The sequence below is a fragment of the Rhinopithecus bieti genome, unplaced genomic scaffold, assembly GCF_001698545.2.
Source record: "Rhinopithecus bieti isolate Rb0 unplaced genomic scaffold, ASM169854v2 scaffold_425, whole genome shotgun sequence".
In the NCBI taxonomy this organism is placed as follows: Eukaryota; Metazoa; Chordata; class Mammalia; order Primates; family Cercopithecidae; genus Rhinopithecus; species Rhinopithecus bieti.
In genome coordinates, this window is record NW_016803361.1 from 280,455 (window position 1) to 306,147 (window position 25,693).

General features: G+C 42.5%; 2 protein-coding genes across 3 annotated transcripts in view; one reads left to right on the plus strand and one right to left on the minus strand.

Annotated features, from left to right (window-relative positions):
* Positions 1-652, plus strand: part of DNTT (DNA nucleotidylexotransferase) — a 35,583-nt gene extending 34,931 nt beyond the window's left edge. For both annotated transcript variants that reach the window (XM_017879831.1, XM_017879840.1), the window contains exon 11: positions 226-652. In XM_017879831.1, coding sequence (XP_017735320.1) covers positions 226-312 — 87 coding nt within the window. In that variant the 3' untranslated portion in view covers positions 313-652. The remainder of the gene's footprint in view (positions 1-225) is intronic.
* Positions 653-4,162: 3,510 nt separating this feature from the next.
* Positions 4,163-20,023, minus strand: OPALIN (oligodendrocytic myelin paranodal and inner loop protein). Its single transcript, XM_017879957.1, has 6 exons — positions 19,857-20,023; positions 16,179-16,214; positions 12,304-12,336; positions 10,630-10,749; positions 9,182-9,238; positions 4,163-7,037 (listed from the first exon to the last, which is right to left on the minus strand). Exons 1-6 carry the CDS (start codon positions 19,857-19,859, stop codon positions 6,861-6,863), a joined length of 426 nt encoding a protein of 141 aa, XP_017735446.1. The 5' UTR covers positions 19,860-20,023; the 3' UTR covers positions 4,163-6,860.
* Positions 20,024-25,693: the final 5,670 nt, after the last annotated feature.

Genomic DNA, 25,693 nt, shown 5'->3' on the forward strand with positions numbered 1-25,693 from the left:
TAGCTTTTGCTGAATATGTTAAAGCTGTTATGATTTTACCTTAATTCATTTAGGATCATATTTTGGAAAGTCATTTAAAATGACATTTATACTCAGAAGCAGGGCTCCTGTTTGGGCTATAATTCATTCTGACAAGGCAGTTTTGTAAGTAACACTTTCACAGTGTCCACACCATGGCGCTTATGAAAAATATCTGAATGCACATATTTCTTGTTATGTTTTCAGAGGATATTCCTCAAAGCAGAAAGTGAAGAAGAAATTTTTGCGCATCTGGGATTGGATTATATTGAACCATGGGAAAGAAATGCCTAGGAAAATGTTGTCAACCTTTTTTCTCTATTGTTTTCAAGTTGAATAAATTATGCTTCATATTAGTAAAAGATGCCATAGGAAAGTTCGGGGTTATTTAGGTCTTAGTGAAATGCAGATCGCTACTAGAAATATATAGCTTTGGAAACATGGGAAGGCGCCGCTGGTAATGGGTAAGGTTCTAATAGGCCATGTTTATGACTGTTGCGTAGAATTCACAATGCATTTTTCAAGAGAAACGATGTTGTCATTGGTGGCTGATTCAGGGAAGCTCATCAAAGCCCACTTTGTTCACAGTGTAGCTGAAATACTGTCTATCTCTAATAAAAACAGAAGGAAACAAGATGATGGAATCTGTTTTTCTTCACTCAAATATTATAAACTATTTTAAAACACAAGTGTAACCAAGCGGAAGAATGAAGAGCTTACAGTTTCTCTTAAGGGGACAAACAGGCTTAATTAGAAGATGCAGAGATTCCAGAGGGGATTTGGGTCCCTTCTAGAGCCTGTGGAGGAGGGGTGCTGCCTCTGGACTGGCTCAGCTCGGCTCAGTGCCTGCTTCTTCCTGGCCATCGTACAGCTGGTTCCCTAAACATCCCAGCACAACACCACGTAAAGGATGTATTCTCCCTGCCATCATGCTGAAAGAAAAACAATGTCCTCAACCACCAAAGAAATATCTCCCTCTTTTTTCCATCTTGGAGCTTCTGTCTACACCTATGGCTTAGTCTCTCTCAGGAAGTCAATCTCTCTTGGCTTCTTCATCTGAGGGTACCCAAGGGAAGGGAGGGAGGTGGCTGACATTTGGGAAATGTGCAGGTGGCCTTGTCGCCTTTTCTGGAGGTCCCCACCACACAATAACCCCAGGAGGTCCATGCCAGAGGAGTTCCCCCATCAGAGAACCTCACAGATTCTAAATGCTACTTTCCTTATTTGAAAAGGCCTGTTGGATATTTCACAAATGCCCATGTCTTTGTTTTTCTTTCTTTCTTTCTTTCTTTTTTTTTTCTTTCTGTAAGCCAGAATTTTTTTATCAGTTCTGGACATTTTTTTTTTTCTTGCTGTAGGCCAGAATTTTTTTCAATTATTGTGGTGCCTAGTTACCAGAACTCAGCCTTCGTCAGTGCCTCCTACTTTGGGAGCAGAGCGCCCTCTGATGGCTGACAGAAGAACTCTTGGAGGCAAGCACAGTATGATATAGCACATAAAGTAGGAAGTCGATTGATCATCTGTTAAAAACATTGCAACTATATGTAAGAAGCCATGGATCACCGATGCTCTATTTGTTCACTTTTTTCCCAGTCTTTAAAATCTGTGTTTTATTTGGGGTAATTTTTATTGCTGTATCTTCATGTTTACTCATCTTTTCTTCTGCAATGTCTAGTTTCATTAATCCTCTCCAGTATTTTATCTCACACATTATAGTTTTCATCTTTAGATTTATGAGTTAGGATTTAAAAACTATCTTCCATGCTTCTATTTAACATATTCAATTTTTCCTCTGGCTTATTAAATACCTGGAATATAGTGTAACTGTTTCAATGTCCTTGTCTACTAATGATATCATCTGTGTCAATATTGAGTCAGTTTCTATTAACTGAGTATTCTCCTCATTATGGGTCACATGTTCCTCCCTCTTTGCAAGCTTGGTAATTTTATATTGGATTCTAGACATTGTGAACATTGTGAATTTTTTCCTGAATATTTTTGTATTCCTGTTAATATTCTTAAATTTTGTTCCAGGATGTGGTTAATTTACTTGGAAACAGTTTAATGTGTCCTCATCTTGCTTTTGAGCTTTGTTAGGCAGCACTAACATAGTCTAATCCAGGGTTAATATTCTTCCCCACTACTGAGGCAATACTTTTCTCAGTGTTCTACCTGATGCCTGGTGAATTATGATGTTTTCTACTCTGGCTGTTTGGGAACAGGGACTGTTTCTGGCCTCGCACTGAGAGACCTGGCCCATTAGAGCTTAGAGTATTGCTCCCTCTAATCCCTTTGTGTGGTTCTTTCTCCAGCCTTGGGTAGTTTTCTCACATGCATATGCTGATCAATAGAATAATCAAAGGGTCTCCTCTGTTTCTGTGCAACTCTGTCTCCAGTACTCTACGCTGCAAATTCTATTCACCTTGACCTCCATGAACTTCCAGCTCTATCTCACTAACAGCGTGTGCAAAGGCCATGTGGTACAAGGACCACGGTGTCAGAGAAAAGGCCCACATGGCAGGAGGGCCATGGCATAAAATGAGCAGAGACAAAGCTCTTGCAGCTGGAGGTTCCCATGTGTCTGAGTTGCAGAGAGAAAGCCTATGTTTGTGGACAGACCATGGCATCTGAAGGGCAGAGAGGAGGCCTAAGTGGTTGGGGCAGAGAAACTAGAAGGGCTGGGACACAAGGCTAGGCTTTCCCCAGCTCTCAAAACAAAGACCCATCTCCTTACCTTGGCTTTCATAAGTGGGTAATCCCTGGCCAGGTGAGTCAACAGTAATCACTGTTTGACTCTTCATGACAAAATCAGTCACATTTATGGTAGAATTTTATCAACATGGTTTGTTCTCGCTCACAATCAAATCTCTCAAATCATTTTAGCCTGGAAATGAAAGTCTATGATACATTGATTCTCTGTCATTACAAATCAGATTTTAAGCCCCAGGGTACACTAAGCCTGTCCTTCAGAGGCCCCCATCCATTTTAGAAATAGTTCTACAGCCTATTGGACAGACTCAGCCAACTTCCAAAATGTTCCCCAGTCTCACCTGTCCAGTTTTTGTATTTTTCACCCCTTAACTTGTTGGAGTTCAGGCAGCCTCTCTAGAGAATGGAGGAGAGAAGGTTTTTTTCTGAGTTTTACTTGGAGGTACAGCACTTTAATGTATGCCCTGACATAACCAGATTTTTCAGTCATTTGGAATTCTCAGAGGATTGAAGTGTTATGCCCATTTCTCCTTCTCCTCTAACTTCAGATAAAGGAAAAAGAAAGAGTATAGATTCTTATCTCATTTGAGCCTGAGAGAGCTAGTTTTATGTCTTTGAGCTTAGAAGCAAAGCACCTGTATAAAAGCTTTCCTGATATTATTTCCTTGGATGGAGATTCACATTCAATTGGGTGGAGAAACGTTTCCACAAATGTTTAGCATTTTCGTTATGCCCCCAACATTGTCTTAGGACCTGGCAGGTTGTCTGACATTGGAAGGAAGCCAGTGCACATTTGTTAAATCAATTCATGCATTAAGCAATAATTCTCATCAGGATGGTGGGAGTGCAAAGATTATATGACTTCGCATTCTTTCAAAAATTAGTTATCACTTTTTTGTCTTCAATTAACATCGCAATGTTGCAGGGAGAAATGCCTTAAGCAAAACTAATAATTGTTATTTCTTGGCAAAATAAATAAGTAACTCTCTCTCTCCACCAGCAGTCAGAAACTGAGAAGAATCATAGAGGGTATAGAAGGCTATGCTGATGGGAGTGAGGAACAGGCAGGCAGAAGGAGTGCTTTGCAGGGTTTGCGGAAAATCAAAGCAGAATGTTTGGACTGGATGGATGTCACTTTAGAGACAGACCAATTCAAACACCAGATGATACAGGAGGAAATGAGACCCACACACATCATGCAATCTGCCTAAGGTGACTCTCAACTTACCAGCAGCCCTGGGTTAGGGAAGCAGAGCTTCTGACTTTGGGTCTCATCATTTTGCTCACCACACAGGGCTGCCCTCCATGAAAGACTGAACATCTTCTAGCCTGGCAGAGAAAGTGCCAATATCGGGAACATCCCTGGGATAATCTTGGCTCCAAGGGCAGGGCCAGTGTTCTCTAATATAGACAAAGAAAAGCCACAAACATTTTGTAGGTTCACAAGAATGGCCATTTTACTTTTCACTTCATTCCAACATAAGTGCTTGGGTATCATAGCAGAAGTAAATGACAGAAATGCTGAACCTTTCTAGTTTAATAGAAACAATGTTTAAATAAAGATTCTAAGCCATGGATTATAAGTAGAATTAAAATAAGTGATACAAAATACAAGTCATCCCTCACTTTATAGCTACATGGCTTAGTCACATGCATATTTCAATCCAGCTTCACAACCACTCCATGGGCTAGGGGGATGAGAACTGCTGTCTCCACTTCACAAGTACAGAACTGAGGCTCTGGATGATCAACAATCAGCCCAAGGGCTGACACCTGTAAGTATCAAAGCCAAGGCCACGGCTGAGTTCTCAGTAAATCCAAGGTCCTTCATGACATGCAAGAGAAATACAAGCACCAGGATGACTGGGCACGTCTCTTTAAAAATGGCTAACTCTGCTTGTTTAAGGTAATTAGATCCAGAAGACTCAGCACAAAACTAGTTTCAAAAGGGGCTTTGAAGAGCAGGTGTTGACATGTGGCAGAGATTGGGTTTATAGAACATGTTCTTGGTTATTCAGGGAAGAGGGGCATGTTTCTGAGCAATCAGAAGCCTTGTGTGAGAAAGGAATATTTTCTAGGATATCTGTGTGGCTCACAGAGCTGGTGGATGAACTTAAGATGCCCTGGACCCAGGCCTTCCCACTAGGAGGAGCCAGGCTGCCTGGAAGCCTCCTCATGGGAGTGAAAGTGAAAGCCTGTCCCAAGCTGGCTGAATGGCAGGATGTTGCTCCTTGGCCCATTCCTGTGGTCCTGTCTCCATCCACTTGGGTCCTCTTGATTTTTCTTTCTGCCACACAGCTTTTCCCCATGATATCCAAGGACTTGGATCTTTTCTCCATTCCCACAGAATAGATACAGCCCTCATTTCTAATAATATCTTGGAGAAACTCTTGCCTTCCCCCAGCCATCTTTACTTTCAACACACACACACACACACACACACACACACACACACACACACACACACACAGTCCATCACAGAACTGCCCTCCTTAAATACTCTCTGATTACAGACACAAATAGGAGCAATGAATGATGTGTCTCCTAGGCCAGCTGGGTGGTGGGTTGGCTGACACATGCTAGAAGGAAGTCTGCCCAAAGTCACAGAGGAAATGAAATTTGTATTGAAGGCAAAAGAAGAGTACAGTAGGGAGAAAAAAAAAAGGCTAGTGAGGGATTGGAAAATGGGAAGAGGAGTTACTGGGATAAGAGAATGCTGGAGGGTGGCCTATCCTGGAGTAATCCACACAGAATAAGGCAACCTGGTTATAGTTTGCCCAATAGGCTCAATGAGCCAACACCACTTGAAGTGGCCTCTCCTTTTCCATTTGGCCTCCTTGGAGACAGTCCTCAGCAAGCTGAAGCGGCAATGCTATGCATGGGCTTAAGGGCTCTTGTTTAATCTGAAGCCTTTAAAAAATAACATAAAAGAAACTGTAAGTTTAACAACTATCCCTAAAGCACAAAAGTTAAAGTTATTTGAGGAGTTGCCATCAGAGGTATCATAATGTCTTACTTTAAAAATTAAGCAAAATGTTTCATTGTAAAGATGAAGTGTTGTTTTAATATGAAACATGAATTTCCATCAACATTAACATCTTTAAGGTTAAATGTAACACCACCAGTCTCTGTATTTGGAATTTGGAACTTGTAAGAACCTGGCTTTTCCTGATTCATATGAGGACATGATCACACCTAGATTGGAAGATTCACATACTACCAGCAACACCTAGAATCATCTTTAGATAACAGTTTGGACCACAGGCCTTGCAGAAAGTTTGCCCTAAATGTTCCCTTGTGTGACCCTGTGACTATGGGGAACAAATGCTGGTGACTAGCTATTTTATCAGGCAAGCAATATGGGAAGAGGTAGGAGGAAGAGGGCAGAGAGAGAGAACTAACATTTTGACTGGCAACTAAGTAGCAGACACTTCCCTTTATTTCTTATTTAATCTTTTCAATTATGACATGAGGCAAATATTTCCCCTCCTTTAAAAAAGCAAAAACTGAGGCTTAGAAATGTTAAAAAACTTCTCCAAAGTCGTACAGCTGCTCAGTGGTAGGTGTGACTTAAGAATCCATATTCTTTCCACTGCAGTATGACATGACTGAGCCATGTGCTTCCCTGTGGTCAGGGAATGTGTGGCTTCACGTGATTTCTACCCTGAGTTATTCAGAAACAATTAACTGATTCCTCTCATACATCCTGCATAAGTTTCATTTATATCCCAACTTGCACCAGGCTGACCTTGGCAACACTTCCATGGAAGTCAGAGCTGATGGCTTTTTTGAGAAAAAGGATATGAAAAAAAAGATGAGAAGGCAAGACACTCAGAAACCAAGCCCCTTTCCCAAAATGACAAAGAAAAGCAAATTCCCATTGGGAGCAGGAACAGGATCTAAGGACCCCATCTGGTGAGTCACATGTACTAACTAAAGCACAAGGTCTGAGAGTTGGAATTAACCATATTGGGGATGTCCCCTAAGGAGATAAATCAGCCCCAAAGTGTTCCAGATCTGTAAATGAAATTTGGATTGATTAAGAAGCAGCTTGGCATCTCTCCTCTCCAAGTACAAAACCCTGGGTTTTCAACCCTGTTCCAGTGCCAGGTCTGCTCCTTGACTGAGCTGCATCATTCCAGGCTCAGTCTCGGCACAAGCCACCACAATCCCCTCCTTCTTTCCATTTCTATAGTAGGACGGTAAGGGTCATGCACAGGTTCCTCGCTTCCTGCTACAGTCTTCACATATATGTGGGCTTCTTGTGCTCCCATCGTATTCTTCTCATGTGTGGGTGATCTCCTAGGATTCTTAAGGAAACATATACGTTTTTTTAAAAATGACTGCAGAGAATTCTTCCATACAAGATGGACTAACAGCAACCACATTTACCCTCCCACCTGAAATAACCAAAATCAGACACAACATTTGAAGCAATACTTTTCAAGACATTAGACAACAGGCAAGGAAGGACAATGGTCCTTGAGAGACAGAAAACAAATGAGGAGAGACCCATGATTGCCTGATCTTACTGCTTTGGGAGAGCTTTCAGGCCACTCAACTATCTTTTGTTTATTGTTAACAAAGTATCTCATTTTTTGTCTTTTAACTTTTAATCTATTTGTGAATTTATATTTAAAGTGAGTTTTGTAGGCATCATATGGTTGGACCTTGTTTTTATAACCAATCTGAATATCTCTTCCTGTTAATTCGGGTATCTAGACTATTTACATTTAATGTGATCATTGATATGGTTGGGTTTAAATCTACCATCTTGCTATTTATTTTCTGTTTGTTCTACCTATCTGTTTGTTGTGTCTTTTTAACTCTTTTTCTACTTTATTTCATATAGATTTTAGAAGGACCTCATTAAGTTCCATGAAAAAAATTGATTGGGATTTGTATTGAAATTACATTTATTATATAGATTAGCATTGTTTGACATTGTAATATTATTAACACTTTCTATCCAGGAGCATGGTATATAACCCCCATTATTTAGGTATTATTTAATAGTTTTTTTAACCAAAGTTTTATTATTTTCCATAAAGGTATTACATATTTTGTTAGATTTATTCCATAGCATTCTACATATTTTATTACCAATTACCATCACAAAATGGTAATTTTAAAATCGCTTTTCTAATTATTGTTGATGTTGAAAGTGTAAATTACTTTTGTATATTGATTTTTGTATTCAGTAAATTTGTTAAAATTTCTCGTTAATTCAAGTAATTTTTCTGTAGATTTAGCTTTTCTTTTCTTTCTTTCTTTTTTTTTTTTTTTTTTTTTTTTGAGACGAAGTCTCACTCTTGTCCCCCAGGCTGGAGTACAATGGTGCGATCTCGGCTCACTGCAACCTCCGCCTCCCAGGTTCAAGCGATTCTCCTGCCTCAGCCCCTCTGAGTAGCTAGGATTGCAGGCACTTGCCACCACACCTGGCTAATTTTAGTAGAGATGGAGTGTCACCATGTTGGCCAGGCTGGTCTAGAACTCCTGACCTCGGTGATCCACCCGCCTTGGCCTCCCAAAGTGCTGAGATTACAGGCGTGAGCCACTGCATGCAGCCAGATTTAGCTTTTATATGTCGACAATCATATCATCTGCAAATAATCACAATTTTGTTTCTTCCTTTTCAGTGTTATATTTTCTAATATTTTGTTTTTGAGATGGAGTCTCACTCTTGTCACCCAGGCTAGAGTGCAATGGTGCGATCTCAGCTCACTGCAACCTCCACCTCCTGGATTCAAGCAATTCTCTTCCCTCAGCCTCCCGAGTAGCTGGGATTACAGTCGCCTGCCACCACACCCAGCTAATTTTTTGTATTTTTAGTAGACACGGGGTTTCACCATATTGGCCAGGCTGGTCTCAAACTCCTGACCTCAGGTGATCCACCAGCTTCAGTCTCCCAAAGTGCTGGGATTACAGGCATGAGCCACTGCACCAGGCTTATACTGTCTAATTTTTTAAAATCTTACTTCATTGACTAGGATCTAAAGTATAATATTGAATAGAAGTGGTGTTAGTGAACATCCTTGTTTTATTTCTGATCTAAAGAGAATGTTTTCTACATTTTACTGTTAGGTATGACGTTAGCTGTATTTTTTTTAAAAAGACATCTTCTTTCAAGTGAAGGAAGTTCCCATTCTATTTTTAGTTTGCTGAGAGTTCATATCACTGTTACATTTTTTTGAGATGGTCATGTGAGTTTTCCATTTTAGTTTGTCAGTAAAATAAATTATATTAAATTGATTTTCTAACATTAAAGGAAGCTTGAATTTCTGTTCAGCCAATAAAAATGCACTGAGAATCTCCTTTGTGCTTGAACTTCCTCCTGGTCATCTCCTTTCCACATGTGCTCATACTGTGCTTCTTTTGTGCGTGAAAGGCTTTAAAACACTTAGCTTGTTTACTGTGTGAATGGTATATAGAGAGTATAACCAAGAGTTCTTACCTCAGATATCTTGGGATTGTCATCAATTTCTGAAATTTCACATGGTCTGTCACTTTCCTAAATTGGAAAAAATAATAATAATAAAAGAAAGAAAGAAAAAGAAGTGAAGGGGCATAGCATTTGACCATAACTATGATTAAAATCAGTGGTTTTTAAATCTGAGTGTGCATTAGAACAAACAAAACAAACACAGAGACATCTAATAACATCCCCACCTCAAACCAAACCAAACCCATACCCAAGCCAAGAAATATCATTGTGAGTTATCCAAAATAATCCCGGGTGAGAGTAGAGATGAAGCAATATTGGCCATGAGTTAATAACTGGCTTCATTATACTCTCCTCTCTATTTTAGTATAAGTTTGAAATTATAATTAAAAAGTTGTTTTTGTTTTTTCAAGATCAGTGCCACAGCTTTGTCATCCAGAAATTCTGATTTAATTGGCTTTGGTGATTGGAAATTTTGAGCTTCCTAAATAATTTTAAAGTGCACTAGAGGTTGAGAAACTATTACTTAAACAATACCACCACTAACCACAACACTTCTTAATGTGTTTCAGATTTACAGCTTGTCCACTCATCTTCACATGTAAAGATGTTCATCATCCATTATCTCATTTCATCCTTAGAACTTTCCCTACCTCTTAAAATAGGGAGAATAGTTTCTATGACTCCTGTTTTGGAGTTGAACTAACCAAGTTGTCCAGGATCATATAAATCATAAAGGGGCAGAGTCTGGTTTAGAACCTGAATTTTCCATCTCTTAATTAATGCTTACCCATATGATAACAACTGTGAATGCGAATAAATAGAGAATGGAGTTAGAACCCAGAGTCCACGTGACGCAGTTCTGTCACAACCATGGAACCTTGTTGGATATGGGTCTAGGTGGCCTTTGAATTCTAAACACAGTCCCCAGAACAGTCTGGCATTGGGAACATGGATTGGATGGGGAGGATATAGATTCCCTTGTGAATTATACATGTTCAGATGCGTGAAAAAGGCAAAGATAGATAGAGCCACGTACTTCTGGATACATTCCTACCATGGACACCTCAGCCCCTCTTTGTCTCCTATCTTTCCTAACATTATCTCCATCCTCTCTTTGTGAAGCTTGTGCGCTTTTGTTTCTCAACTTTAGAAAGCACACCCACTGTACAGACATGTGTTTGCCATGGCAACAGACATCCCTCTCCACTGCTACTTTTTGTTACCCCAAATACTATCCTTGCCAGGAATTCCTCAACTGACCTGAAGGTCTTATGACAAATCAGCTCTGTTTGGTGCCTAATGTCGTGTCTGCAGTGGAAATTATGGCCCAGAAACTTCCAGCATCCTGTGCTCAGGAAATAGACATGGGCCCTGAATTCTGACACCCTTAGTCCAAAAGCCAGTTCACTGAAATACTGCCTGCCTACACATCTGGACCCAAAGAAGCTGGTAATCACCTCCATGGCCTCAATGCTGCTTCTTCTTCGGTGAATCAAAGTAAATAGTAAAGCCACCAGCAGGGCTGTGGCCACCAGGGATGGGATGCTCGCCGCTAATCCAAGAGAGGGCCCGCAGTTCTGGCACAGAATGAAAAGCACAGGGTCAGGGGAAGCCCAGAGTCTTCAAGAATAAAGGAAAAATTCAATAGAATAAAAATAAAACAAAAAATCTGCATGGATCACAAACATCATCTACAAAATCAAAAGGGTAATGAAATACTGTGCAAAAATGTTTGTAACACACATGAGAAATGACTTACTTTTATAGGACTTAATTTAAACAGTTTAAATCTATTGGAAAGGGTAATGATCAAGCAGAAAAATGGGCAAAGGATACGAACAGGTATTCTTTAGAACAGAAATACAAATGTCTCCTCAATATAGGAAAAGCTGAGATACAATTCAGAGCAACAATTAGATGCCATTTTCACCTGTTTGGCTAAAAATAAACGCTTTTATTATATACCACACTTTTTTTGTTTGTTTTTTTTTTGAGATTGAGTCTCGCTCTGTCGCCCAGGCTGGAGTGCAACGGCACAGTCTCGGCTCACTGCATCCTCCACCTCCTGGATTCAAATGATTCTTCTTCTTCAGTCTCCCAAGTAGCTGGGACTACAGGCACGTGCCACCACACCCAGCTAATTTTTGTATTTTTAGTAGAGATGAGGTTTCACTATATTGGCCAGGCTGATCTCTAACTCCTGACCTCGTGATCTGCCCGCCTTGGCCTCCCAAAGTGCTGGGATTACAGGCGTGGGCCACTGTGCCCAGCCATACCACAATATTTTAATATGAATTTTAAAAAATTTATTTGCACTTAATGTAAAGGACGAGTTAATGGGTGCGGCACACCAACATGGCACACGTATATATGTGTAACAAACCTGCAGGTTGTCCACATCTACCCTAGAACTTAAAGTATAATAAAAAAATAAATAAATAAAAGTGACCTTTAGCCTTTCAAAAAAATTTATTTGCACTAAATGCATTAACCAATTAATTTTCAAATTCCTATTTTGCTTTGATTGGAGTGGAAATAGTCATGCTTTTAGTCGCATAAGTTTTCAGATTTGCAGACTATCCGGAAATATTGAAGATAATCTGCAGAATCCCTATAAAAGTGCAACTGATTTAATAATGGATTCACCTTCACTTTTGGGGGGAATTGATTTTATTGAAGAATAATAAAAGTATATGAATCATAAATATATAAGCTGATGACTTTTCACATGAGGAATACATCCATAAGGCCAACACCCAGATCAAGAAACAGAACGTTAGCAGCATCTCAGGATCTCCCTCAAATCGCTTCCAGCCTCCTTGTACATGACCACTATTCTGAAATCTATTGCCATAGAGTAGTTTTGTCTGTTTTTCAGCATGATATAGATGCAAATATAAGATATACACTCCTTGTGTCTGGCTTCTTTTGCTCAATACTTTGTGAAATCCATCTGTGATTTTGCACGTTCTCCCTCACTTTTGAGCTGAGCTGGTCAAGAATAATTGTTGAGCCAGATTCTGTGCTTAAGTGACAGTTCACCTATCAAACTTTAAAGCTCAAAACAAATACACAAGACGGATGGAGCATTATTATTATCCCCATTTTATAAATTTAAGTGTTATAGTTACCATTTCTTTCCCACTTGTAACAGGAGAGGATGTCTGTATGGAAAAAGAACATATATTGTAAAATAACAAAAAGTCTATAGAATACACATTATATAAGACAATCTGCCAAAAGTTAGGCCGTAAAGCCTAAAGTTTATCCCTTTGCTAAACTTTCTGTTAACAACTACCAAACAGAACCTAACTTGATTGCTTCCCAGGTAAGAACTGGAATAAAATTTGGCTACCAGGAGAAAAGAATTAGGAAATTCAGGCAATGCCTTCATTATTCACCCTGTGGATATGCCGTGACACATTTTACAACTCAAAAAGGCTTCCTTGTGTCCCAGTCAGCACACCTGGCACACTTTGGGCCTACTTGTCCCCATTGCTAGAAGGGAAACACATATAAATACTGGTGGAAGCAAGGCTTTTTAAGGAAGCCTTGCTTGTTTTCAAGTAAGTATGTGATGAAGCAAATGGCAGAAGTTGTCAAATATCCATGCTCCTGGGGATAATTCCACATGAAACGAATGCATTACATGCTTCTGGTTCACCTCTTAAGCAAGGTTATTGGATTTCACTCATCTATAAGATATTTCAGGCGAGAGTTTACCTTGATTAAGAAATCTAAAGGAACAAAGTTCTGCATGAGAAACTATGTAAACCACACTAAGTGGTATGCTATGGGATTAAGAGCACAGGTCCTGGGCTCACACTGCCTGCCATAGAACAGTCATTTCTCCATTCACAAGATAAGGGGCTGCCTGTCTCCATCTATACAATATCTACAGGGATAGTAGTAGCTGCCTCTAGGGTTATTAGGAGGATCAAATGAGGAGCAGAAGTATGAACTCTTGTTATCCCTTTACACTTTGCAAAGCTCTGTCCAGATCTGTTATTTATTTAATACTCTCAGCAATCTCATCGAGTATATTGGAGTCCTGGGGCTTGGACTTTTGAAAATTATTAACTCCATTTTACAAAAAAAAAGTAATAGATCTCAGAGAAGTTACGGGATTTGTCCAAGGTTTCACAGATAATCATAACTCTAATCTAAACTTGGGTGTTTGACTTCCAAGCCCAGACCTCTTTCCCAGAGAGCTCCCATCAAAAGAAGGTTTTGATGATCAGGCACTGACACATGGTACTTAGATGGTTGTACTTTGACCTAATCACAATCTCCCCCATCCCCACATTACTTTAATCCTGCATTTCCCTGAGGTGTTCTGTTTCTAGGGGTAGTAGGAAGAATCAGCCATTGTTTCAGGTAAGAGTTCCTGTCTTCAGAGTACAGAAATATATTTAGGGTGGCTTTGACCAAAAAGAAAAAAAAAAAGGAAAGTGTTAACTCTAAGAATATAGTAGTGTCCCATGGAGCCCAAGGACAGGTGGGAAGCTGGTTTCTCCAGGGACTGGAGCTGGGAACGGGGAACTTGTGTGAACTGAAGGCACCCTCCTTTCTCCTTCACTCCGGAGCAGCATGGCCTTCTGCCTATACTGTTCTCTGATGTTGCTTCTCTCTTTCTCTTCAGATGGATTTTTCTGCCCTCATAAACTTCTGCTAATTGTACCAGCTAATGCCATGGAGCACTTAGGATGTGCCAGGCTGTTCAAGAATTTTTCCCATATTGACTTATTTATTCTATACAACTGCCAGTGAACACTAATGGGACTATGACAATCTCATTGTACAGATGAGAGGAGCGAGGCACAGAGAAGTGAAGCAACTTGTGTAAGGTCACACAGCCCTAGGTGACACCCCTCCTCAAGCAGTCTGGCTCTGGGATCCATGCTCTTAACCACTGTGCTACATGGCCTCTATGGCCTAACGCAGTGTCTTAGCCCCATTTTTCATACTTGACAGTTCAGTATAGACTGAACTGACTGAACTGACAAACTGACTGAACTTGACATTTCAGTCCTCAGCAGGGACTGGCCAGCAGGGAGCCCTGTTCCAAACTCCCCACAGAGATCCAGGTGTCCACCTCTGTCCCACTTCCCAGGGCACTGGCATTCCCAGGCTACCCAGCTGCACTGAAGTGGAAGGGTTATGCAGGAGAAATGTGACTTCCAGGCAGGATGACCTACCATCCCCATTGTCCAGAGCGCTGCCCAGGACTTTCGGTGCTAAAAACAGACAACAACAGGCAAAGCAAGATGGTTGGTTGCTCTACACGGGATCAAAGGGGTGAAGAGACAGTTCTCAGAGAAATGAGCTGTTAACCACGAAAGTACTCCAAAGGGTGATGACTGGCCACATAAGGGCCCTCTTCCATCCTACTCACCCCCACTCCCCAAGAAATGGCTTCTTGCTTCTCTGCATTCTCTTGATGTGACAGGCCAAGATAACACAGAATCTGGAGTGTCTATGGACCTGCTGGGTTCCGACAGCCAGGGGAAAGTTCCAGCAGTGATGGAAGGGAAAGGTTTTAACAGGAAAAGGAGGAAGAATTAGGGAATTTGCCTGAAGCCAACAGGCAGAAGCTGAAGCAGGGAAGCAGAGCAAGTTGGGGAAGTTCAGAAGTGCCCCCTACCAAAGGCTGGAGCAGGTGCCAGTGTATTCAGTTCACAGAGGTCTGGGCAGACAGTGGTGGGCACCACAGGTCCAGCAATAAGTCACCAGGTTCTAACCTGATGCTACTCTCTAGAACTGTGCCCCCATGTTTCAGTAAAATGAGCACTGGCTTAGGAGTCCTCTTACGAGTAAGAATCAGTTTATTCTCTTTGAATAATCATACAACTTATCAGAAAAATGTGGCACAGCCAAGCCCACTAAAAAACTGGGCCAGAAAAATGCCTTGCTCAACCATAGCAGCACTGCTGATCAGATAACAACCTTGGCTGTTAGTGTTATCTACATGCAATGTGCAAACAGAAGATGGAGGATCAGCTGTGGACCAAAACTCTACCACTGACAGTTGAAAACCTCAATTTTGAATTGCAACTAAATGCCATAATCAAGAGCCATAAAATGTTCATTCTTGTTGACCCAATCACTCTCATTTTAGAATACATACAAGGAAATTATCTTAAATGCAGATGAGGATTCTCTATAATGCCATGTATCACAAAGTTATTCCTAATGATAGTTAATCAACTAAAGAAATAATTAACTTGAAAAAATATTATGCGATCATAATATGATCACATGATTATGTGATCAACCATATAACAGTTATGGTTATAATGACTAGTGGAGGACATTTAGATATAAAATTATATACAGAGTAAGGAAACAATAGTACGAAGCAACAAAAGTCAAAATTTATGTAACGTCAAGCAGGACAGGAAGGGGTTATACCAGTTTTCTGCTGATGAGAGTTTAGATGTTTTATTGCTGTTGTTGTTTTCCTATTTTCATTTTCAAAATGTGTATTTATAAATTTTATAATGGAAATAAATTATCTCAGCATCTCTCAACTATTCCTGAGTGCGTTTTGAAAGTCTATGTAAATGGCTGGGCACGGTGGCTCACACCTATCATCCCAGCACTTTGGGAGGCTGAGGTGGGCAGATCACCTGAGGTCAGGAGTTTGAGACCAGCCTGGCCAACATGGCAAAACCCCATCTCTACTAAAAAAGTGCAAAAATTAGCCGGGCATGGTGCTGCGCGCCCATAATCCCAGCTACTTGGGAGGTTGAGGCAAGAAAATCGCTTGAACCCAAGAGGTGGAAGTTGCAGTGAGTCAAGATCATGCCACTGCACTCCAGCCAGGGTGACAGAGCAAGACCTTGTCTCCAAAAAAAAAGAAAGAAAGAGAAAGAAAGAAAGAAAAAAAAGAAAGTCTGTGTAACTTATCTCCATGTGTGAGGTTTATGTGAGCTCTGGAGAGCTACTGTAAATTCTGCACTGGTCTTCTCTGCGTTGCCTGGTGAATGGGGGCTGCTGTACTTACTGTGTTCGCCGGCAAGGTGAAGTTCAGTGAAAAACTCTGCAAGATAGAAGTAAATATTAAAGCTCCCAGGGATGGTCAGCAAGCCCCTGACTTCCTCAAACTCACTGACCCTGGTGGATTCCGAGAGGTCATTGATCCTATAGACTCAGCCAGCCCCCATCATCATGTCCAATCTGGGCCCCAAAAGAAGGAAGGGGAGGAAAGAAGCCTGTCATGAATTCCTCCCTCAGCATCAAGTCAGTCTTGCCACCACCCTCAACCAGGTCCTGAACCAGGATCAGATGAAGAGGCAGCCTGCAAGGCTATTGCCTGAGGGGTCCCATTCATAAGGGCCCCAAACACTTACTAGAAATTCAGCAAAATGCTAAAATTATGTTTATTCCCCTAGAACTCCTTTGAGAGAGAAAACTGGTGAATTTAAAGTACTTTGTGTTTTCTCCTTGGAGTAGAAGGTAAGACCCTCAAAGGGCATGGTCTGACAAGAACACCTGATCCTTACCTGGGGAAGGCAAGGCTTCTGTTTTTGCTGCATCTGAGGCAGAGGTTCTAGGCTGCTGGAGCTGAAGTGGCCAGGAGGACAGGGGAGCAGCAAACCCTTCTCTTTCCTCCCCTCACTTAGTAGCTGGTCTCATCTCTCCCGCAAATATGGAGTCCAAATTTAAAGATCGTGGGCTCAATGGAGCACCAAATAGCCTACCCAGGGGCTCAGGTGGCTCCTTTCTTCTCCCTGTCCCCAGCCCCTGTTACTCCAGCCTTTCCAGGCTGCTCCTTACCAAGTCCCTTCCGTACCTAGGTTGGAATGATGGGTGGATCTGTTCTGACTCAGCCGGTGAAACTATTTTCCCCTCTTTCCCTGGGTGGAAGTGGTCTTGTTCCCACTTTCTGCACTCTCAGCCCTTTGGGTCCAGCTGCCCTGGATGAATGCCTCCTGGCTGGGCCCTCCTTCAGCCTTGGCCTCCCTGACCCCCAGAGATTTCCCTGGGCTTGGCCTATACCACAGCTCCCCATCTTTCCAGCATCCCAAGACCAGATTCTGTCATTCTAGAAACAATGCATTTACTAAGTTTTAAAATTAAATGTTATCCAACAAGAGGAATGTTGTGAAACATTAAAGAATCCAAAAGAATCGTGTTTCACACCTGAATTACCTGAAAGATCATCTCTCTCAAAATCCTCATTTTCCAGCAGAGGAAACTGAAACCCAGGGACTCATCAAAAATCACCTCATGGACAAATGAGAACAGTTAGAGCCTATGTCTCAAAACCAGTCAATGGGCTCTGGTCTATGTGACTCAACCCCAACCTGAAAGACAGTAACAGAGGAGCTCACCCCAACACAGGCAAACTGACAAAACACCTATTTCAGCTGACTTACTGATGGGTTGGAATTCAGATGGGTTAATGAACGAGAAAATCTTTTGTGAACCAGAAGTGTTTTAAGCACATAGAATGTGTAAGTCCCCCTAGCTTTTGCCCCATATATTATGTCCTTCAATCAAGATGGCCCTGCTCAGCTAGCACGCTTCAGTGGTGACTCTGCTCACTTCTCTGCCTCTTGGCAATAGGACACCCACATTTTATAGAAAATAAACCAAGCCTCAAGAATTTGAACAGTTTTCCCAAGTCCAAACAACTACTTAGCCGTCACCAGAACCTGAGAGTCCTGGTGACAACCTCTTTCTACCACTCTGTAGGGCTTCCAAGCAACTCCAATAGTCTCTGTGGATGAATCAGAGCACCCAGGCCGACAGCACTGTGCACCTCTGCTTCTGGGATGATGTTGGAACACAGGGACGTCTGGGCCTCTTAGGTCAGGGGCCTCTTGCTTGAGGGACCTAACCACCTCTCTTCACACTAGCACTAAACCAACAGGTGCTGCAAGGACACTGGATGGTCGCTGCACTGAATGCAGCTGCCCAGAGCCTTATCTCATCAGTGGGCACTGAGGACTGATGTCAGCAGCCCTAAGACAAAGCTTCCTTTGGGAGGACAGCAGAAGAGGGCGTGCAGCAACAAGTGGGCCATGCATGCGTTGTTTATCAACATTTGGATGACGGAGATTTGGGCCAATTTTAGAAAGACACTCATATTTTGTAGAAACACAGTACAGTGCTCTCATGGAGAGAAAAACATCGCACAAATTGGGGTGGAGAAGAATCTGATGCAGTGCCCTTCAGAGACACAGTTGAGTAGGGTGATGCAACCCTGGGCTTGGAGCCACCTGATCTAGATTCGAGTCCAGACTTAGCCACTTAGGAGCTGTGTAGTCTTGAATAAGTCACTCAAACTCTCTGGTCTCCATTTTCTCACAAAAAATCTATTCTCCAAGGCTCAGTTTTCCCATTCTCAAAATGGGATGCTATTAACTTGCCTTGCCCACTTCACAAGATAAGACCCAAGGGAATACCATAATATCATCTGTGGCAGTTCCTTTCTCCCAAACTGTAAAATGCTCTCTGTGGCTTAGGGATCACGTGGTAGCATATTCTTTATGGCCTGGCCAGCACAGAGCTAAGGATAGGAAAGTTCTTGTGGAATGGAATTGCAAGCATGAGTTAGCAATAATCAAAGTACTAAAATTTGATATAATACAATTATTGCTTACTGCTATTCTGAGCACTATGCAATATCCACACAATGATTTTGAAGGCGCTTTGGGATCTCAGTGGCTGAACATCCTTCATTATAAGTTTGCAGTTTGTGAGAGAAAGGAGGAAGAGACAGGATAAAAACTTACTGCTATTGAAGGTATGCCGGGTATAAGACCCCGTACTCACAACCTCCCCATGAAGGGAGCACTATTATTCCTATATTATACCTGTGGAAACTGAGACCAAGATAGGTTTTTGCTCACCAGCTTATAAGTGGTAGAGATCAGGTTAGATTACAGATCTTCTTAACTCCAAAGACTGAGTTCTACTCCTTTTAATAATCCTTTTTGTGAGAAAAAAAAAAAAAAAGATTCCACAAGAAAGAAAGTGAGATCATGCAATATTTTTCTTTTTGTGTCTGGCTGATTTCACTTAGCATAATGTCCTCCAGGTCCAAATAGGACAAACATGGCAAATGGCAGGGGCTCCTCCTGTTCTGAAGCTAATATTCAGTTGTATGTATACATATAAACCACAGTCCCTTTACCCATTCATCCACTGATGGACACCTACGTTGTTTCCATAATTCTTTAGTAAATCACAGAACCCTCTTCTGTTTTCTCTTCTAACTTAGCAAACTTCATTTGATTGAGTCACAACCAAACATGTATCACAAGTAAACAAGAAAGATGGAAAATTTCTGATCAATGATGACCATCCATGTCGCTGATAATGGAACAAAAAGCCAGATTAAACAGGTAAGACAGATAAAATCGCTGATCAGATCCATTGCTTCAACTAGAAAGTGAACATAAATGAAACATCTACTCTGCACTCTTGTATGTGGGGTGGGGTTTAAAACAAACCTTAATATCAAAATAAAAGACAGACAAGATCAGCAAATATTCAGTGAGAAGTTTAAAAAAGTATTAGTATTTTGCATATACGAAAATAATTTAAAATCAAGTCCGTTTGCTTCATTGTACATTTAATTGAATTAGGAGATGTGAGCTTTAGAAGCCTGGAAATTGTTTTTTATAGTAAGCAATGAAAGTTTGATTGAGAAGAGATGCCAGCTCTCACTCACCATTTCTGACAGTCTCCCAAGAACCTTCTTCGTACACTGCCTTTGGCAAGCTCCTTTCTCACTGGCGTTATTGGCTTGTGTCTTTCATTTGTAGGAACAGTTAACTCACAAAGCTGCAGAGGCAGGCTGAGAGGTGGCTCCAAGAGAACCCGAGTCAAGCCATTTATGGTCAGGGGAGTAGCCAAGCCCTCAGTCCATCCCTCGGGAAAGATGAGCTGCTGCTCCATGGCCACTGTGTATGGCCTGATTCACCCACCCTCTTTGCCTTGATGTTTTGTCCTTCTTACTTTTCAGGCTGCTTTCTTGGCTATACCTCCATCTCAGCAAAGAAGCCACAGCTGGCCTGAGAGCTTGGGGCCTTCTGCAGCCTGCAGCGCTTTGGAAACAATGGGTTACACAAGGCTGAGGCTGGCCACTCCATCCCCAGCTAACAGGAGCCCACATTAACCATGTTACTGCTCATGATGGAGTCAATGTGTTACATGGACAACAGCATGGACGTTCAGGATGTCTGGAGGAGGGGTGGGGGCCCATTCTGTTGCAGGAGTAGCACTGCTGGGGGCTCCAGCCGCCTCAGGGTGCTGCACTCACTGGACAATGAGCTGCCTGATGTGAGTTTGGCCTCACTCCCTCTCTGTTTTTGCATTTTGGGTGAGAAGCTCTCTAGACCTGGAGGAAGCCATGGACTTGGGCTGCTTTTAACTTACAATTTCCCTGTTAGGGATTTGCCTCTTTAAAATGGTGAATGAGTTGCCAATAAAACCACAGAATTAAACCAATAATTTGACCATTGAAATGAAAACCGCTGTGAAAGGAGCAGACAGGAGTGTAAGGAGAGAGCGACTCAAGTGAGAGAGGAGGCCATTGCTTTAGATGACTCTGGGAGATGGCACTGAAGCTGTGCATGAAAGATGAGAAGAGGGCAGACATGTGAAGGGTTGAGGGAGGACAGTCCCAGGCAGAAACCACAGCAAATGCTAAGCCCTGCAAGCTTGGTGCACTCGCAGAACCCGAAGGAGTGAGTTTTAGCCCTTCTGATGCAGCATGGGAGGGCATGGTAAGATTTTCATCCTTAGGGCCTTTCCCAAGGGTTTTTCAGTGGGAGAGATGCATGATATAACTGCTGGTGACCGAGATTGCTAGGGCTTCTCTGTGGAGTGAAGATTACAGGGGAAGAGAGTGGAAGCAGGTGGCTGGCTAGTGGAGTTCAGGTGAGCGATGAAGGTGGCTGCTGTAGGAAGAGAGCAGTGAATGAGTGTGTGACTTACTGCGGAGGTGGAGCCACTGGCATTTGATGATGAAAAAAATATGGGGCAGGGGAAGGGAGAGGTGAGGGAAAGAGAAGAATAAAGCCAATTCCTGGGTTTGGGGCTTGACTAACAAAAATGGAGACACTATTGGCTTAGGCAGGTAATACTGGAGAAACAGATTACCCTTATACCTGAGTAGCCTAGGGGCTGTCCAAGTGGAGGTGCCAAGCAGGCAATTGGATAAAGGGGGTCTGGGGCTGAAGACGTCCGTTTGGAAGTGGCCAGTCTGTGGATGGTTTTAAAGCCACAGGTGTGCATGAGCAGGTAGACAGGGCAGAGGACCAGGACAGCTGCCAGGGGTTGACAGATATTTAGCAGCCTGGAAGAGGGGGTGTCGCCAGCAAGGAGAGTTCAGTGAGGCAGGAAAATCAGAGAAGTTTGGGGGTCACAGGAAAGAAATTTGATTCAAGAAGGGGAATGGATGTTGGTTAATTGTATCAACTGCTGCTGAGAGGTAGCCTCCGAAGAGGTCAGAAGAGCCTTCTGATTCCCAGTATGGGGGTTGCTGGTGGCCTTGACAAGAGCAGTTTAGTGGCACAGTGGAGACCAGATTGCCTTTAATCAGGTGGTTTTTCCATCCTGGTTGCATACCTGAATCACCTAGGAGGCAGTAGGGGGGCTGGTTATAAAAACTCTTGATGCCTAGAACCTGCCCTCAGAGACTCTGACTTAATTGATCGGAGTGAGGCAGGGGCATCCTCAGGGGACGCTAATGAGCAGTCAGGGGTGACAGCTGCTGTTCTAATCAGTTCTTGGACTGTGGTAATCAGCCACCTGCAACATGGCAGACACTGATGCTATCCTCAACAAGACCAGTGCCGCCTCTGCCTCGTGGGCTTCCAGTTTCCAAGACTCCACAGTGACGGCCTAAACTGAACCTACTGGAGACAACATGGTCTGGAGAGACCTATGTTTGGAGCCACAGCTGCCCTACTGGAAGCTGCATGGTCTTAGGCAAGTGAAATAACTTCTTCCATCTGAGTCTTTTAATCTGCAAAGCGGGGATGATACAATTTACAGCAATTAGACTACTTAAATCAGCACAGCTTGTACAAATGATGCTTTTAATTTTCCTTGACTGGCATAGAATCAGCCTGGACCACAGAACTCCAGTTCATGGCCCCAGCACTCTCTGGCAAGGCTGTTTGTGGATGGGGAGGGCCAGTGAGGTCCTTTTTGGCCCTTTTTTTGCTGTCCATCCACTGATCCATAACTCTCCCTTCTGACACATTATCTCTTTAGAAGAATTGTTGACATCTTCAGGCAAATGGTGGCCCTACCTAAGTGTCCATCAGTCATGATCGCCTGGTCACAAGCAACAAAACCAGATTGTGCTTAATTTTTTAAAAAGAAGAATTTGGCCCTGGCGTGGTGGCTCACGCCTGTAATCCCAGCACTTTGGGAGGCCGAGGCGGGTGGATCACGAGGTCAAGAGATCGAGACCATCCTGGCCAACAGGGTGAAACCTTGTCTCTACTAAAAATACAAAAAATTAGCTGGGCGTGGTGGTGGGCGCCTGTAGTCCCAGCTACTCGGGAGGCTGAGGCAGGAGAATGGCGTGAACCCGGGAGGTGGAGCTTGCAGTGAGCCAAGATCGTGCCACTGCACTCCAGTCTGGGAGACACAGTGAGACTCCCTCTCAAAAAAAAAAAAAAAAAAAAGAGTGAGATTGCTCCCAAGCCTTCAGGATCAGCAACTACCAGACAGTCTTTTGGAGGTGTCTTTCCAGGGAAAGTGAGCTCCAAAATATCTCAGCCCTTTTGCCTCTCTGATCAGGACTCCAGTCCCAGGAAGAGGACTTGGTTGGTCTGGCTTGGTTCATATGGCCAAGGATGAGGTACCACCTGGCTAACAGTCCCCCGAATGAGGGTCCCTCCAATGGAAGAAGAGGTGGTTCTGCAAAATGAATTTGGCATTGTTACCTAAAGGAGAAGGAATGGATAAAGTGAGTAAGTTCTCCTTCTTTGCAAGTTAGGCCTGGAAATCATCTCCTTAGAAACCACAGATGGAATGCCCTTAGTGGGTGAAAGGTTGGGGCCACCAACTCTGAGAATCTCGGATCATTTATATTTTGTCACCATTTAAATTTGTACAAGTCCAATCACATGGATGGTCTTCTCTGCAACAACTGGTCAGCTTAAAAAACTGAACCATTCTAAATGACAGGTGGCTGTCTTAGTCCGTTTGGGATGCTAAAACAGAGCACCACAGATTGAGTGGCTTATAAACAACAGAAAGTTATTTCTCACAGTTCTGGGGGCTGGGAAGTCCAAGATCAAGGTGCCAGGAGATTCAGTGTCTGGGGACGGCCTGCTTTCTGGTTCCTAGGCAGCTGTCCTCTCTTTGTGTCCTCACATGAAGGCTGAGGGATCTCTCTGGAGCCTCATAACCTAATCACGTCCCAAAGACCCCACCCCTCAATACTATCACGTGGGGGCTGGGGTTTCAGTATATGAATTTTGTGGGTATACAAACATTGTTGCAGTGGTCTTGTTCTAATTTTTAGAAATCTTTATCTAAAATATTAAGAATAAGGTAGGGATAAAGTGAAATTTTAGAACAAACAGAAGAATTATAGTCATTTTCGTGTCGACAAATGTCACACGTGAGAGTCATTACTGCTGCCCACCAATGTTGCTGGTTTGCCTTGTTCTTGTCATGAAGTTAAGGACATTCATGTGACTTGCTGTGATCAATGAAATGAGTAGAAGTAATATATCATTGCCAGGCAGTTTTAAAAGCCAGTGTGTCATGTGTCACCCTTTCTTTCCCTGTATTATAAAGCCCAGCGATGTTCTGATGCTGCTGCTCCATCAGCCTGGTCCTGACTGAGGATGATATGGAAGAGTTTCCAGATGACCAGAAATGAATGTGTAGTGTGGACAAGAAATAAATCTTATGTAAAGCCCCTGAGATTTGGGGGATAGTTGTTGCAGCATAAGCTAGCCTATGCTGACTGATATACCAGCATTCATACCCTTGCACCAATGGGACTCATTGTTGGGACTAGAAGATAAACCTTGCTGAAAATCTATAGCTATATATCACCTTTCTTTTCTTTTCTTTCTTTCTTTCTTTCTTTTCTTTCTTTCTTTCTTTCTTTCTTTCTTTCTTTCTTTCTTTCTTTCTTTCTTTCTTTCTTTCTTTCTTTCTTTCTTTCTTTTTCTTTCTTTCTTTCATCTTTCTTCTTTCTCTTCTTTTGTTCTTTGATTTTCTTTAGCTTTCTTTTTCTTTTTCTTTCTATCATCTATCTATCCACCTATCTACCTATATCATCTATTTATCATCTATCTATCAATCACCTATCTATCTCTATGTAATTGGTGACTGCAAACGGGCAGAAAAGTCATAAAATCTTGAGACTATGTATAGCACAAAACAACTGCCTGAGTTAAAGGATTTTGCATTGAGAGCAATCTGAGTGCTTCTACAAACACAACTGTATAATTACCCTTCTGTAATATAACCCACAAAACTCCAAACATACCCCAAAGCCTCTTCATCTAATCAACCTGAAGAAGATGTCCTTTATCCGATGGAGTCCCTGTCTTTGTGTTAGAAATGACCCTGTAGGCCAGGCGTAGTGGCTCAAGCCTGTAATCCCAGCACTTTGGGAGGCTGAGACGGGCAGATCATGAGGTCAGGAGATCGAGACCATCCTGGCGAACACGGTGAAACCCCGTCTCTACTAAAAAAATACAAAAAACTAGCCGGGCGAGGTGGCAGGCGCCTGTAATCCCAGCTACTCGGGAGGCTGAGGCAGGAGAATGGCGTAAACCCAGGAGGCGGAGCTTGCAGTGAGCTGAGATCCGGCCAGTGCACTCCAACCTGGGTGACAGAGCGAGACTCCGGCTCAAAAAAAAAAAAAAAAAAAAAAAAACACAAAACAAAAAAAAGAAATGACCCTGTATCAGTCAGGTTCCCTGCAGGAGACAAGTAATATACACTCATTACTACATTTGAAATGGGTTTATTAAAATGACTACCTATAAACATTCCCCTTGGGGGAAGTGCAGTACCCCAAGGTTAGACAAGCAGGGTGTCATTACCACCCCTAAGCCTGAAGTGGCAAGTGGGAGGAGGGACTTCCAGGGCCCCCAACGGGGAGTGGGGGCTCACCTACTGGGAGCCATAACCTTCAGTCTCGGGTGTCAGATACAGTCCTCAGACGCATGTCCAGATAGAGGAGGGTGGCGAGGGGAGCTGAGGGGCAAATGGAAGATGTCTACCACATCTGGATGGTTTTGGCAGCAGACATCTTCACAATCAGGTTGTCAGATTTTCAGCTTGTTTTGGTGTAAGAAAGGGAATAAATTTGAAAACCATCTTTAGCTTTGCTGGTGACTTTCTGGGTCCATTAGTGAACTCTGTTCTGGAGCTAGGCAGTTGGGTACTCACCAGACAGTGGAAGGCTGTAGAGAAGGGCCCCCTTTTAGTACTCTCTCCCAAGCTCTTGTGATATTGGAGAAAATTATCACTGAAAGAACCTATCTGGTCTGAATTAGCAATACAAACCCAAGACACATC